Raw genomic sequence first — 16,393 nt, 5'->3', positions numbered from 1 at the left:
ACACACACACACAAAAAAAAAAAAAAAACTCCCTAAAAAAGGACAAAGAAGAAAATAGGTCAAATAAGAGAATGCAAGTCGTAGACAGATGCTTCTTTAATATGGTCTGGGCAGGAAAGTACACTGCACTGGAAAACATTCCACTACAAGTGTAATTTGAGAACTGCTTGTTTTTCTCCTTTTAGGGAATGGGTCCTCCAGGCACATCAAAGACACATACCTGGTGCCAACCATTCTTTTGTGGAGCTGCTAGATAATGGAGCTAGCCACAATATGTTTCGCAAATTCATTGAATCATCATAAGAGACATTAGATCCTGAGAACAAAAAAAACTAAGATGAGTATAAAGAACACCATTATTGTCTTTTTGATAATCATAATATCAAATTTGCAAGGTTAGAAACACTGAAGACTGCTGACGGTAAACAAAATCTGATACAGTCCAATTCTGAACATTCAGTTTATCTCACAGGAAATGGTTAAGGTGCAAAGATACCTATCTGGCAGTAGCCCATGTTGCAAGGGAAGACTTCCTTATCATATGCTGGATACTCCTTGGCATGAAACCTGGAAAATTGTTTGCATCCTTTAACCTCATGAACATCTCACACACAAATGACAACAAGAAACAACAATTGTGCCTAAATCATAAGCAAGTTGGGATCACTATATAAATCCTCATCAATCATGTCACCCATTTAAGCTCATCCTGAAACAATATAATACAAAATAAAAAATAGAAAGCACATGAAGTTCCTATATTTCCAACTGATATACAAATTCTGACTAGATCAAAATACTCCTAGAAAACATAAGACCTAAAGTAAACGTATTAACATCAGTTTACTGAAAAGCACTATCAATAGGATTCACTTTAATTGTGGATTTATCCATCTTGATAAACCATTAGCTTACTGAAAACCACAATTGCTAGATGATAGCTATGTCTAGAACTGGAAGATTAAGCAAAAAAAAATAAAGATTTACAGTCGAACTATAGTGAATAAGCATATTACAGCTTCCAAGTCTTGAACAGGTCGATAATTCAAGTTGAATTAGAAGTGACATGCCTTTGGCCCTTAGGGCTCCAAACAACGGAATAGGATATATAAGACAACTAAAGATACTCAAGAAAATACAACAATTATGGTTGAATTTACACTAACACACAAAATCCACAGAAACCCGATCAGACTGCCTTTTTATTTTACTTGTAGCAGGAATGTTTCGATTCTACTAAATCTGTGTTTATTATCGCCCTGCTGCTATTTAGATGGATTGAAGAGTCAGGCTATAGACATGCAACCGAATCAATTTAGATGTAACATACATCATATTTTTCCAACAGGTAAACAGGTTTCTTCTCCATTTTTCTCTTAATTTTATCATTTACCAACAGAAGCAGCAAAAGAAACACTTGAAAGAAAAACATCCTTCCAAATATCCGATTAGCTAAGTAATTATGTGCAAATCTGATTCTATTTCCTTGTTCATTTACAATGAAGAGTTCTTAGGGCCAGACTTTTGTGGAACTCTAGAGCAATAGAAGCACCATTTGTTTCACGTGCACACAAGATGGTGAAGGTTCATGTCAACTTACAAAATCCCAAGCCTTCCAGATTCTCTGGCAAGAAAGACATGACCATGAAAGAAGTCAAAGCGCGATAATGATACATTCAGCCCTACACTGGGTCCTCGAGCAACAATCATTTCAAACAAAAACTCAAGGTATGAATTTATCTCCTACAAAACAACAATTTAACTCAACATTAACTGGCAATCAGAAATCCTCATTTCAAGAGGATCTAGAAGTTCCATGTTAATGCTAACCTCATTAATAAAAAGTCTCCCATAAGGAGTTCTAGTAAGTTCACACCGGTCTTCATTTGATCCTTCAATGTCAGGAACCTGCACATTGGAGAGGATGCACTTACTGTCAAAAATAGCTGAGAAAGAGAAGTGAATGAGGGCAATTCAACAAATTGCTAGTGACTTACAGACCCTATTAGTAACGGCCTCTATGAAGTTTTTAGATAGACATCACTTGCTAAAACTATCTCCTTTTTTGCCGAAATTCATTCATTTACACAAGTTAAAGGTTTGATAGTTCAAACATTGCATGTAATAATATTGTACAAAGAGTGCACCAATTAAAATTCCAGCCATGTTAGCGTGCGTTTGATTATCAACACCCTTTATCGATCAGACACCCCGAGGCATTATAAAAAGCCAAAAATGTACATATCCTTGTGCATTTATCATTTATCTGTTTTAGAAACTTAACATGTATGCCTTCATGACAAAAGAAGGTAAACAATAACAGTTAAAAATGAGAAATGAAAACTCACAGGGATGACAGTCGGATCAAGAGTCCTTTGTATAGCGGCAGTATCACCACCAGAGTCAACAGATAACCGAGCAAGCTCCATCACCGGCTCCGGCGGCCACCAAATAAGCTCATTCTCTTCCTTTACACTCCTCCGATCACTCAATTTCGAACTCAAAAAGCGTCTATTACGACTCTCAGAACTCGGCGTAAGAGGAACGAGGAATTTGAAGCAAGAACGAAGCTGGCGGGCCTCTTGAGAGTTCACAGCCGAAGCTTGTTGAGGTGGGCCCAAAAGAGCGAGCAAATCGGCGGCGCATGCCTTGGGTACGGGGGAGGAGGAAGGTAGTTTGAGTTTGCGGAAGGAGGAGAATGTGGATGTGGAAGTGACAGTGTATGAAGTAGCGAGAGAAAGGGAGAAGAAGAAGGCGAATTTGAAAGTGAACAATGGATGGCTCATCTTTCTTCTCAGCTTCCTGATTTTTGGCAAAATTAAAGATTTTGTAAAGTATATGGGAGATAAGAGTTCGTTCGAAGTAATACTTTTGGATAATTTTATGTCTTTTAGAGTATAATTACAATCTCAAACTTAATTATGAGATGTTTCAGTTTATCTTCTTATTAGAAGTTCTAAGGACAAATCTTGCACACTAATGTTAAGTAGCTATAATTATAACATCATACCCAACGTACTTTCACAAAATAGGATTTGGAGAGGGTAAGTATATGCGGTCCTAGCTACTACAACAACTATAAAAAACATCAAATTGTTTTGTCGTACCTATTAAACTAACCTATCTACGTAATGTCAGCAAACTTCATTGCTGGTAGTTTAGTTGAGTCAGTTTCATTGCTAGCTTCGGCTTCAGATGCCCTCGCTCCTCTACATAGAGCTTCTTGTATGATCACCCTAAATGCCACTTCCTGGATATCGTTCAAGGGTAACAATAATACCTCATAATTTAAGCATTAAACTGATAAAACGGGACTAGTTTAGAAGACTTTTTAAGATTTATTGCCTCTATTATCAAAGGAAGCCCAAAAGTATGACATCCAGCTTTTCCTAATGCTAACTGCTTAAACACTCTCTGTCGGTCTAAAAATAAGGGTCAATGTTGCTTAATCAGAGAGAAACTAAATTTATTTTTTCACCAAGGTATTGGTAAAGCTCAAGACATTAATTAAAACTTCATCGTAAAGTTATTGGTTTTGAAAAATATCCACGACCAATAGTACCAATTACTATACGCTAATAATTCACACTAAAATAAGTAAATATGAAATTGACGAGCACAGAATCGAATAACGGGTTGACATGTATTTAAGTCGCTAAAATTGTGGTAAAAGATTAGTTTTAGCGCACAATGGAACTGCTGCTACGAGTATAGATGTATAAACTTTAAATTTTGCTATAACACAAATTTAGAGCATACTGTCAATTTAATAACACTGCGTCGTTATTACAAAATAAAAACGTGGATAAATTCATGTTTCTTGCCTCGCAAAATGCTGTTATGAGATGACAAGAACAATGCAATATATATCAGTAGAATATATTGTCAAAGAGGAATCTAGTGAAACAAAATGGGCCATTGAGCTAATAATTGTGTAACTCACAAATTCAGAAAACAACAATTTGTGTACAACGATTTTTATCCAAGCTAGAACCCTATTCTTGGTTGCTAGGAAGTATGTCATCATGATGCTGTATAATCTTGGAGAGCTACAGCAAGTGCTTCCATTTCAGGACTTGTTCTAACCAGAATTTTCTCTATTTGGCAACTCTTTTCTTGTGAAATGAATCAGAGTTTCAGTCCTTGCCGGTTGAAACGCTTCCGTCAATATTCCCTGCCAATGAATAGACAGAAGAGCTTAATAGGATCATAAAGTCTCTAAAACAGCTTGAAAGGATACCCAACATATTCACTTCTGAACAAAGCGTATGATACCTAACAAACCAAGAAATCGTATAAACTCTACTCATTTAACATTAGAAAAGCAAAAAAAATAAATGATTTCACGAACCCTCGTGAAGACGGTAAAACAGGATGGAGAGTAACATTCGTGTTAACCATTCTTAAATGGTGCTGGTCCTAGGTGAAGCTTGTGCTCATCTTGCTATCACCCATAAGCACATGCACTGGATAACTTTATCCACCAAGACTTAGGCAGATGGAAAGAAATCATCTTTTTGAGTGTCAATATTCAGATTGTAAAGAAAGCGACAAAAAAATGTTATTTGTTTAAATTAATCTATTAACAAAAAAAAGCTAGCTCCATATTAGGAACTAGTGAATATTTTCCAAATGTAGCAGGGACTATTATGATATTTTTTTTTTTGGAAATGAACCAACTGATTTATTCTCATCAACTTTAACATCTGTTATGATATATTTCTCTACTTTGTTCATATCACAGATAATTTGTCAACAGATCATCATATCAAAACTCGAGCTTCATTAAATAGTGAATAAAGTCCTAAGTATCTCACAAAACATGGATCTTCTTTCTTCGCTTTTCTTGGCCATTTTTGATAGTTTATCATGAGAGTTTCAATTTTCTAAAAATTACACAAATACACAACTTATGTTTCCAATATTACAAAAAATCCCAACTCCCTAAACATATTACAAAAATTCCAACATATACACAGAATGCTATATATATGTCGGCTATGTTATGTATATTAATAGGGAGAGAGAGAGTAAAGTAATTAAAAAAGTGGGAGAGAGTGCAATTACTTCCAAAAGGGTTGGTATTTAAGTTATTTATACTTAAATTTTTTGGCCCTTAGGGAGTGTCGAGATAGTGTAAATCAACCAAACCCAATCTTGAATACATTATCCTTAATTTCACAAATTTCTCGATCATTGAAAAGTTTCTACAAACTTAAACGGGAATGGAATAAGAAAAAAATATAAGTATCGTCAAAGCTGAGATATGATGGTTGTACATATGGTGTTGATTTGAAACAAAAATTTTAAATTTGATGCTAGTACGGCACAAAGTTTTATTTGAAAATTGTTTCATAGTTAGAAAAGGTGAAGCTTTTCCTTGAAAATTTAAATGTGTATACATAATCTGATTTTGAAGTTATATGGTTAATATTCAATAATTTGTGGAAACTACTACTTTTTATGATTATAATTACTAATTTCTGTCCTAACCGAAACTCTTCTTTTTCTCCCATCTCTACATATATTCATTACTATGTGCAAAGAAACAGTTAGACAGGATATTCACCTGTTGTCCACCGACTACACCGAAATTATGTTTCAATTGTTCTTGAAATGAATTTTATTTGTCGTTATAAAACATCTTACATTTCAACACCCAGCTAAATTATTGGATCGAAAGCTAAAAGAAATGCTTACATGTATTTGTTGTGTTAATCCTTGCAAAAGTGTTACTTAAAATATACACTTTTAATGTGAGTATTCTCTTTTTTTAATATGAGTATTTTCAGTGTATTGAGAGGAAACTGGAGTTCCTCTTTAGACAAGGGTAACTTTGTATTTACATCAAACTTATCATCCAAAAGATGATGATGAATATACAATCCACATACTGTATGGGGCTTCCTCCTAGAGGACAGCCAGAAAAGAGGAAAATTAAAAGAGTTTGAGGATCATCCCTTCATGTATATGGTGGAACAATTAGGAAAGAAAGAAATGGTAGATGTTTTGAGGATAGAAGCAATTCAGTACCGAAGATTAAGCTAAACTGTATTTTGTTATTCAGCTTTTGGTGTACTAAACTGTACTCTGTGATACAGAATCAACCCTAGATGTCCTAGATACCATTTAGGTTTGATCTTAATTTTGGCATCTTTGTAAATATGGTTTTTCAGTACTACCTAAGGGGGTGTTTGGGTGAGCTTTTTTAAGTGACTTAAAAGTTAAAAGTCAAAAGTAGGTTGCAACCTACTTTTGGCTTTTTTTTTTTCTTTTTTTTTTTTGTACTTTCTAAGCCTAAAGGAAGGTGCTTAAAAGCACCTTTGTCTTTGTCAAATACCTCCAAAAATAAAAAGTGCCTAAAAGCCGAAAGCACTTAAAAATAAGCCAATCAAAACACCCACTAAGTACTGATTTGACTGAAAAAGTTTCCTGCCTCAAAAAAAAAAAGTATTTACAGTGTATTTTTATGTTCGACATCTCTTGCAAGTGTTAGTTTAAAGGGTTGCTAGGAAAAGAAACAAGTAAAACTCTAGCCAATTAAAGTTTGATATTTGTATTGAACGAACTTTAACAGTTTGACATTCAAACTTGAATTTGATAGTTATACTTTTCCACCCTTCTTTTGTCTTAAATAGTTTTATTTATCAAAAATTGTTATTACAAATATTTCTGCAATTCACTTATTGGCCTTCATATATATTAATCTCTTTAGGTTTTTTGGTAACTCTCTTATTTCTTCTTCCAAATTTGGGTTCAAGTGATTGTAATGGTGATTTTGAATTAAAAAATTACAGTTTTTGATGTATTTTTGAGAATAAATAGGATGACTTGAGATTATATTTCTGAATGACTGTGATCGAGCGAAAGACGATACTTGCGTTATAACTCACTCTATATTAGAAGCAGTTCAAATTGAAAAGAGACAAAAAAACAGGCAACCTTTGACATGAGAAATCTAGAGTAAATTATAGTAATAAGGTCAAAAAAAAACTTGGGCTACAACACTCGTGTCGAAAAACTAGTATATCTAAACACACATAATTTTTGCCATGACATTCAACACAACTTTTTTTTCAAACTAAAAGTGGAAAAAACATTTTGAGTTTGCTTGTTTTGAAAACCTAACAGGTCGCCACCAAAATCTCATTAGGATAATGCATAATCATCAGAAGGAAAAGACATGCTAGAATTCTCCCTCTAATGAGTCTTCAGTCATTGGCAATTGCACAAACAGAAACTGATTCTTGTAATATACATGGAAATCAAAACAATTTCAGTCACTAAAAGGTATGATTTGCAAAATTTCTACGACACTGTAAACATAATTTGTATTGGAGAAACAATAACTAGACAATAAAAAGTTAAAGAGTAGGGTGCCTGCTGCAGCAGAGATGAGTAGAATTGGTTTTCATACAGATGAACACCACCAGTCTCTTTACAGAGAGACAATGCCTATACAGACGTTGGACAGATGAGCGGGTGCCAATAGCAGAGGAAGGCTGCCAAGAAAAGGCAGTGCCGAATACCAAAACGGAGCAGGAAAAGAAAATCATTAGCCTGCTATGCTGCATAAGGCCAGGCTCTGTTGTCAGGCAAAAATTTCTTAAGAGCCTACTTAGGTCGTAGAGACTCTTTTACCATGTGAAGAAAAGATGAGCAGAAGAACATTCATTCAAAAGATGAACAGTGTCAATGGCTAAGAAAGGAAGGTCGGCTGCCGAAGAGTCACAGTGTTAAATGCCAAAGAAGAACGAAAAGACGAAATATCGGTCGGGCACCTGCCCACCATATACTGGAAGTTGCTTTAGTTTTTACAGAGATCATAGAAGCTCTGATGCATTATGAAGCAAAATCGATCATGGATAAACTCAACCCAAAAGCTAAATCAAGAGGTGAAAATTGCCTAAAAACGACATAAAGAGATTATAACTCATACCCTCAACCAAGGTAGGGCTCTAAAAAATGAGAGCACACTCAAGACTGGACATTTGGATTGTGGATAGCAATAACATAAGGGGCCCAAACATTGTGAGAAAGCACTACCCCTAGATCTTAGATTGTATATAAACCTAAAATTTACTTTTTGTTTGATGTATTATACTAACTCACATTTACCTAATGAAAAGCAAATAGGTAAAGAAGAGCATACCATCAGATTACTATCTTGGAATAACCTAAAAATCATCAGCAACTCTGATGCCTGCATTCTTGTCCCACTCCTCTGCTGCCATAACATCTGCCATAATGTTCTCCTGGCCACGCCAAAGAATCTGAAACCCAAGAACTCGCATTAGTTAGAAAAGCCACCTGATAAACCTTCAGCTGCTCCAACTTCAGAAGACATGACACAGTTGGCATGATAATGGAAGTTATTTACCTTATCAATGACGCCAAATTCTTTAGCTCTGGCAGCATCCATGTAATATGGTCTTCTCATCGCATTGGCAACAGTCTCTTCCGACTAGTAAGATACAACAGATGCTATTATGCCTTCTGTTTAATTTACAAATAGACAACAAGCAAAAAATGTTCCCTACATACATTTTCAGTATGTTTAGCCAAAAGCTTGACAAGGGTCTCCCTGTTTATGAGTACCTGCAAAAGAGAATAGTCTGATCAATTCCAATAGAATAAATTCAGGTTCACAAAGGGCTAGTGCCTAATAAGACAGTTTGTGATGACCTCATACAGGAATAGCTCAGTTTCAGATGGATTTATTTTGGGAATGTACACCATCCTGTGGGTACAACTGAACATAAGATAGAGCTCCTAATAGCCATAATTGACTAAAATACCCTTAACAACTAGTATGTAGTCTACTTTGAAACAATTTAATGGTTACATTCTTTAAAATCAATTGTATGTTCTTTACTTTGAGAGCACGTAAGTCATAAACATTGCATGTATTCATCAGCGTATGTGCGTCCACGCAAACAAAAGATTTATAATTAAAACTTAGGAAAAGAAACACAGATGAAACATTTTTTTTAATTACAAGGCAATCTTATCAAATGAAACCAGCCGGTAGACCAATCGGTCAAGGATCGAGCTAACCCAGTCAAACAAAACCTTATAGTATTTTTCTTAATATCTTTTAGGCTTAAAAAAAGTTATTTGGGTGTGAAACTGGCAACAATTCTTCATTATTTTGATGGCATAGTCATTTAACCATTCCACTAATAGAATTTAATTGAAGGGGAGCCTTGGAGTAACTAGTAAAGTTGCCTCCATGTGACCAAGAGGCCACGGGTTCAAGCTGTGGAAACAACCTCTTGCAGAAATGCAAGGTAAGGCTGCGTACAATAGATCCTTGTGGCCTGGCCCTTCCCCGGACTCCGCGCATAGCGCGAGCTTTAGTTCACCAGACTGTTCGTTCTACTAATACAATGTAATTGCAAGGAGGGGTCCCACATTAATTCTTTTTTTGAGAATAGAAACAAAAAATCCCACAGTGATACTTTAACCTAGATAAAAGGTTTCTTAGTTCCATTAAATAGCAGGCAGATCAGTATCTAAACAGTAAATACAAACAACAGTTATAGAATTAAGTTCATTGATCAAAGATTTCATCAACAACCATCACACACTAAAGCTCTACCGATAATACCACGAAGACACATCTGTTATCTAGATTAAATGGAAGTAACTAAAGAGGACAGCACACTAACCTCCTTTGCCCGGATGAAAACATCACTGGCCTGCATTAATCCAGATGATGGTGCACGGGGCTGCTGAATCATGGCTGGAATAGAACATCAGCCAAACATCACAAATCATTAAAAAATTGAAAATGAAAGAAAATCCACGTTTCCAAAATTGTAAATAAGAATGAGAAAACTCGACACCTTTGGAATGTGGCATCATAAACCTTTTGCCTTTAGTACCAGCAGCAAGCAGGAGACATGCCTGACCAATGGCAGCACCAACTGCTACAGTGTGTATCTGCACAGTTAATTAACAGCCTCAGAGTGATAACACAATAATAAATGGAACAGGCTGATGCTTTCAGAATTAAACATGAAATTTAAATTTCAATGTACTCCTTTGAACACCTAGGGATTAAGGAAAACTACTAATCATACATTGTCCCAATTAAGTTCCACGGAAACTCGGAAAAACTGCAACCGACTATGAACAAAGCCAAAACTCGCATGCAGATTCAAAACAATCACCCAAAAAAGAAAAGAAAATCAACTTATGTTTAACAAAATCATAAGCCAAAAGGCCAATGCTGCCTTGTTCTTATCCACTAAATTAGGCTAAAGAAAAGAAGGGCTAGATAAGAAAAATATCCGACATTCTCATGCTAAATTAAAATGGAACACTTTAAAGCTAAGTTGCTCAAACTCTCCAAAAACATTGCCGCACCAGTGTCGGATCCTTCAAAAATGCACTACTTTTGAAGGATCCGACACACACCCCGATGATATTTTTGAAGAGTCTGAGCAACATAGCTTTAAAGCAAGAACTATTTGCTGGTGCACAGAGGAGTCGGCGAGCTTACCTCATTTTTTAGTTGCATCAAGGCATCATAAATTGCAAAACCTTCTGATTCCATACCAACCTACATTGATAAAATAATCCAAGCGCAGTTAGTTGGAGCATAATATCAACCCCAACACCAACACCCATTAAGCATGGAAAACTGTGTAACATATTTATTTTCTAATAGGAGTTCGTAATTGTGGACCAAGAAAGCTTGTTGCATTTTAGACCAACCTATTTGCCTCATGTTAAAATGAAGGCACTCACTGCTCATTTTCATTTTATATAGTAATAAATTTGAAGTGTGGCTCGTGATCAACAAAACAAACAGCATGGAGTGAGTGAGCAGAAAGCTATGTAAGCCAAAACCTTAGTCGACTGGTCACAAACTTTTCTCATCAGAACTCTTAACCACATGTTGTGGGTTCTCTTCCTTTGGTATACGGCTTGTATACGGGGCTTCCCCATTTGTTAATAAAATTATATAACTTATCAAACAAGAATCGTAGCATGTTATATTTCGTCATCATAAAAAGGTGTTTCCTTCAATCATTGACCATTGACCTAAGAATGTGAAAACCATGAGCCGATCATCATAACCATGTAATCTGTGATTAAACATCATCAATCATCAAGGATCTGCCAGCAAGTTAGAGAATAACCCTTTTACTAGCTCAAAGTTAGACAAAGTAGGGACGACCCGGTTCATACCTACACCGTAGGTGTCGGGGAGGGGGGGGACCACTCCGGGCCTGACCTACGCGCCCTCACCCCAGCTTCGCTGGAGGGGCGTTTCGAACCCCCGACCCTGGCACACCACGGTAAGCAAGCTTACCGCTGAGCCAAGGCCATCCCTCAAAGTTAGACAAAGAGTATGTCAAAAACCACTTTATCATATGAAGGAAAATAGAAGATACAAACACAGCCACTTAGAAAATAATTAAAGAAAAAGACGTGCTGGTATTACATAGCACCAATCGCCATATACAATATACATATATGTATATACATAGTAGGGGGAGAGAGAGGCATTAAACATGCCCCTATATGAAAACTCACTGTTTCACCATCATCGCGTGTAGTCCCAGTAGAATTTATGTACAGATAAATTGGTTCTTTAGGATCCATCCACTGTAGGTACATCAACTCTGCAACCACAAGCTCTGTGACTGCTGACACCAACTGAAAAGAAATCGTGATTAATTTGTGCTAATGAAGAGTAAATTGGCTATTCATCAAACTGCAATAACAAATAGCAAGGCAGAACTTGTTAAAAACTAGACGAAAAATTCAGGACGTCAACATACTTATGAACTGCATAAGCATACTTTTTTGGATCCAAACTCCTTTGTTCTTTCCAAGTCTTCTTGCATAGAAGAACGCAACTGCTTGTAGAAACCCGTGTAAAATTCTATTGCCAAAGCACCATACAACGTATCTCAAAAGGCCCAAACTTGGGCAAAACTAAATGTAGTGCATCAGATGGAAAATCCAAGTAGTCAAAACAAGTAGGTATCAGAGTGTTCAGCTCTTAATTGACTAAATTCATGTGTAGCCTTGTAAAAAATGAACAACTTTTGACTTCTCCATTTTAGAAAGTTTACATGCTATAAAAGGCACATAGGACCTTAGCTAGTTAAGCCTACGAAAAAATTTTAGCACGCCGAATTAAAATGGTCATTTGTACCTCCAAGCCAAGTAAACAAATAAAGACACATACATTGGCATGGTATGATCAAAAAAAATCTGGACATGTAGCCTTGAGTAATTAACAATATATCATCTTTTACATGGTTTATGTTTCTTGGACAACATAGTTTCTGGTGTAAACCCAATATTCATGAGCATCCCTGTAACCAGAACTTACAGCAACGAACCTATGATGACAAATATAGTGCAAATATCGACGGGGAATTTTAGCATAATCCTCAAAAAATGAGATGAAGTTAACTTTCAATAGATATAATTTTTATAGTATAATTATAAGGTCCTTTGACCTTTTCTTGAACTTTTTGTTGTCTAGAATAGTCACGGCAATGCAGAACTCTGTTTCTATTGAAGAAAAATAAAACACATTGTGCAATAATCCAACGAGGGAAATAGGATATTAAATGAGACAAATCTAAGTATTCTAAGTAGCGTCTCACATTTTTCTTTTCTTTTGGAAAGGGGCCGGGGCATTCAGATAGGGCATGAGAACCTTGTTAATAAAATGGAAGAGTACATAACAAGAGACACCCAACTAAAGCAAAAATGTCGAGCTGGAGAAACAAAGTAGTTTCTTTAAAGATTTCCATTCCATAAAATTGTATACCACAGATCCTCCTGATTTTACCAACTTCAGCAATATCATGTGCCCCAGCCAATTCTCTCATTTTGTCTATCTTGAGGAATCTTCTCAACTCAAAATAACATTACATTCACCATTCAACACAAGTATACAAACCAAGAAGTGACCTTTCTCAGAAATCACATTTCTTATTTGCATCTTTATGCTGACTGTTAGCAAACAGAAGAAAGATGAACACATCCAAAGTTGTCAAAGGCAAAAGGCAAGGAGAAAGGTCAAGTATCTACTGGGGCTTCAAGCGCAAAGCTATATACAAGTGTGTTTCTAGCGAAGAAACACAAGGAAAAAACTGAATTTCTTTAAAGATATGTGCATGTACTTGCATAATATCGGATCAAGAAATTGAAAGAAATGCAATTAAGTGAAGTTATAAAGCAAAAAACTGTGTATTAAGTTCACAAACAATTTTAAATTTATCATTCAAATAAGATTCTGATTCAGATTAGTGATTAGGCTTCTTACTCTACATTTAAAACCTGTTAACTATGTTTTTAATTACTAACATATTCATGCATAGCGTTTTTCCACCATTGACATATTGCTTTGACGGCTGTTTTTCTTTAGTTTTGTCCTCTTTATACAGATTTCATTGGCATTAAGGTACATGCCTTAGAACCATGGTACTTGTGTTAAAGTGCGGCCTGAACAAGGTATAACAACCAGCTCTTGCTGCAACACTGGATGTATCAGTGGCATAGTATGGAAGTATGACAAATTAATACATTTGCCAAAACCGAAATACTTAAAATTATAAAGCAAGTAGATTTAGGTGTTCTTATTTCTCTGCTGGATGGCCTTGGCTCAGCGGTAAGCTTGCTTACCGTGGTGTGCCAGGGTCGGGGGTTCGAAACGCCCCTCCAGCGAAGCTGGGGTGAGGGCGCATAGGTCAGGCCCGGAGTGGTCCCCCCTCCCCGACACCTACGGAGTAGGTATGAACCGGGTCGTCCCTTTTATTTCTCTGCTGGATCTAAATTATCCAAATTCATTAACATTCACTTTTTCCAAAGAAGCAGTAAAATTATGCACCTTTTGACACTTAAACATTCGTTTTTTATCACAAACCCTTTCAAATATACAAGTCAAGGGATATTACAAATGCTTTTCATTGCCTTCTATTTTAATTTTCCTCCCTCCCTCTCTCTGATTCCACAGGCACAAAGAGAGCACACTAGTTCATTCACCATCCTAAGAAACTTACTACCAGAAGAACATCCAGCAATTGTATAAGACATTCAACGAAAGGACAGGTTCCTCTGAAACTCATTTAGCACATTGGATGATTAGCCTAGAACTCTCCAACTTGAATGAGCTTCCACGTCATTTTTATTTTTTATAACCGTGGTGTCCAAGCCCACTTGGACGCACCTCGACTAATTCCATGGGATACCTACCACCAGACTCTGTCCACCAAGGCTGGAATAGATGGAAAGAAATTACCTAGTGTTTTTGTCCCTGCTAGGAGCTGAACCTGAGACCTCATGGTGCTCAACCCACGTCATTGACCAGTAGGCCACACCCTTGGGTGCAACCTTCCACTTCATTTATATAATTTTTGTAAGAACATGATTTCTCTAAGCAGAAAGGGTGGAAGGGGCAGCAAATTTTTACCGGGGAATGTATATAGTTTGAGCAACAACAAGGCATTAAAGGACAGAACCAATTACAATAAGATGGTAGATGGAACGAGTTGAATGTTAGCCTTTATTACCAAATATCTACTTGTGCTAAAACGTTGCCAAAATCACTAACAAGAACGGGGTAACTAAGAAAATATCTGATGATGAAGAAGGAGATGACATACCGGCATGCCAATATAAACTATTCTACCATGGAGCAACAATGAGGGCAAGTCTGGTGGAGGTGTATCCGGTCTATGCTCATTGTATGATACTGATCTCTCCACCTAATTCAAGTAGCAGAAACACAGACCAAACAATACCAATCAGAATATATTAAAAACCCAAAAAAGAAGGCTTCAGAAACTTGATTTATTGCTTTTACATATAATCAATAACATTAAAACGGTGGAAAGCAAAATCATCCCAAAGCTAAAAATGAACAAGAGGGCAGACCAAATGAATTCAGTGAAGAACAGAATCCTAAAAACATAAGCATCCTATTGCAGTGGTTTCTTTCCAAAACATTCTCTAGTAAAATCTAAAACATATTGATATAAATAAAAATCTTCTGTCTGAAAAGAATGTGAGGGACAACACATTCAATCTTCATCTGAATCAAGACGTGCATTTCTTATTCTTTAAAAACAAAATTTACATATTCATGAAATAAATAAAGAGCAGAGTACTCTAATTGACAGCTTTCTTTTCTATCTTTCTTTTTTTGGGGGGGTAGAGGAGAAATCCCCCGAAGGTACATGGCGCATGGTTTGATACTCAATAGATAATGACCCCAACCTGAGTCCCCACATCTGATTTTCTCCGCCCGCAGCCCATTAAGTCACCCATTCCTCCACTCAATTGATATGGTACAGCACGGTTTCAATCAATGGATGAGTCTTAACACAATTTTTACAGTTAACAAAAGAGTTAAGGGTTAAAAACAGAACTAAAAGTATTCAGATTTGTTTGAGTTTCATACCTGAACTATAAGGTTTGTGAGTTTGTGAATTCCCTACCTGAACTATCACCAATTATTTATCAAGACACACCTCAACTATTAATTTTTCCCTATTCCTACCTGAAAAATTGGGTATGAAACACAAGCAATTAATAGTTGAGGTGTGTGCTTTGATAAATAATTGGTGGTAATTCAGGTAGGAAACTCGTCCGCCTGATAGTTCAGGTACGAACTCAAAAAACTAGAATACTTTCAAGTGAGTTTTAATAAATAATCGGTGAATTCAGGTAGGGAACTCAGATGGCTAGGTTACTTTAGGTGTGGTTTCACCCTCACTTTTCACAAAAATATTTGAAAAAAAGTGTTGTTAAATGAGACCGGTTCAACAAACTATTAATCAACTGAAAACTGGAGTGTATATATATACCTGAGCAGGTGTAGCCATGAGTTTAGGGGAGTCATAGATGTCCAAATACGGCGGTACATCAGAATTTTGAGAGCGAGAGAAGAGTGCATCTGGATTATTAGCAGCAACAGAGGCAAGTTTACTTAGAAATGGATCGTTAGGGTTTATAGGAGGCATAGGAATATTAGTACTGGTATGGAAATTGGCTGCACAGCGAATGTTAAAGCTACGATGTTTCAACGGCGACGATGAAGATGAAGAACATGGAGCTGTGGACGCCATGGGTAACCGAAAGCACGTGGCCATAGTTTTCTCCACAGATGAAATTTTGATTCTTCTACGGAAGCTTGGAAGGAAGAGGCTAAGCACTCCCTAGAAGTGGAATTTGGATAGTGTTATTTAAACGGGTCGGTTCGTCAGGTCATGAGAGATCCGACTGGTCCATGTCGTTATATTGAAATGGGCTTATAATTATAGCCCATGTCATTACGAGTGGAATTTTACTTGGGAGGTAATTACTATCGTCAAAATGGCTGAAGGACCCTTATACTATATTTGTTTTTGTTTTATAA

General features: G+C 36.4%; 2 protein-coding genes across 6 annotated transcripts in view; both read right to left on the bottom strand.

Annotated features, from left to right (window-relative positions):
- The window catches only part of LOC107839617, an 18,767-nt gene extending 15,755 nt beyond the window's left edge, over nt 1-3,012 (bottom strand). For 3 of the 5 annotated variants that reach the window (XR_007043623.1, XR_007043624.1, XM_047394710.1), the window contains exons 1-5: nt 2,349-2,880; nt 1,831-1,908; nt 1,601-1,743; nt 497-567; nt 221-316 (exon numbers count right to left, since the gene is read on the bottom strand). Coding sequence is in view for 3 of the 5 variants with exons in the window: in XM_047394710.1 (XP_047250666.1) it covers nt 221-316; nt 497-567; nt 1,601-1,743; nt 1,831-1,908; nt 2,349-2,786 (826 nt within the window). In the remaining 2 variants the exon portion in view is untranslated. Of the gene's footprint in view, nt 1-220; nt 317-496; nt 568-1,600; nt 1,744-1,830; nt 1,909-2,348 lie in introns of all 5 variants that reach the window. The other 2 variants (XM_016683187.2, XM_016683185.2) reach the window with 2 other exon arrangements.
- Nucleotides 3,013-3,802: 790 nt separating this feature from the next.
- Nucleotides 3,803-16,261, bottom strand: LOC107839616 (ATP-dependent Clp protease proteolytic subunit-related protein 3, chloroplastic). Its single transcript, XM_016683183.2, has 10 exons — nt 15,843-16,261; nt 14,640-14,741; nt 11,548-11,670; nt 10,508-10,567; nt 9,849-9,945; nt 9,672-9,745; nt 8,545-8,598; nt 8,381-8,464; nt 8,153-8,273; nt 3,803-4,174 (listed from the first exon to the last, which is right to left on the bottom strand). Exons 1-9 carry the CDS (start codon nt 16,125-16,127, stop codon nt 8,178-8,180), a joined length of 975 nt encoding a protein of 324 aa, XP_016538669.1. The 5' UTR covers nt 16,128-16,261; the 3' UTR covers nt 3,803-4,174; nt 8,153-8,177.
- Nucleotides 16,262-16,393: the final 132 nt, after the last annotated feature.

Source organism: Capsicum annuum, chromosome 8, assembly GCF_002878395.1.
Source record: "Capsicum annuum cultivar UCD-10X-F1 chromosome 8, UCD10Xv1.1, whole genome shotgun sequence".
In the NCBI taxonomy this organism is placed as follows: domain Eukaryota; kingdom Viridiplantae; phylum Streptophyta; class Magnoliopsida; order Solanales; family Solanaceae; genus Capsicum; species Capsicum annuum.
The sequence above is the reverse complement of the archived record's forward strand: the minus strand, read 5'-3'. Positions and strand labels throughout refer to the sequence as shown.

Coding starts and splice junctions, on each gene's coding strand:
- LOC107839616 (XM_016683183.2), bottom strand. CDS start 16,127: ATGGCCACGTGCTTTCGGTTACCCATGGCGTCCACAGCTCCATGTTCT. Junction 9,746..9,848: donor TATGATGCCACATTCCAAAG/GTGTCGAGTTTT, acceptor GTTCTATTCCAG/CCATGATTCAGCAGCCCCGT. Junction 8,465..8,544: donor TGGCTAAACATACTGAAAAT/GTATGTAGGGAA, acceptor GTATCTTACTAG/TCGGAAGAGACTGTTGCCAA.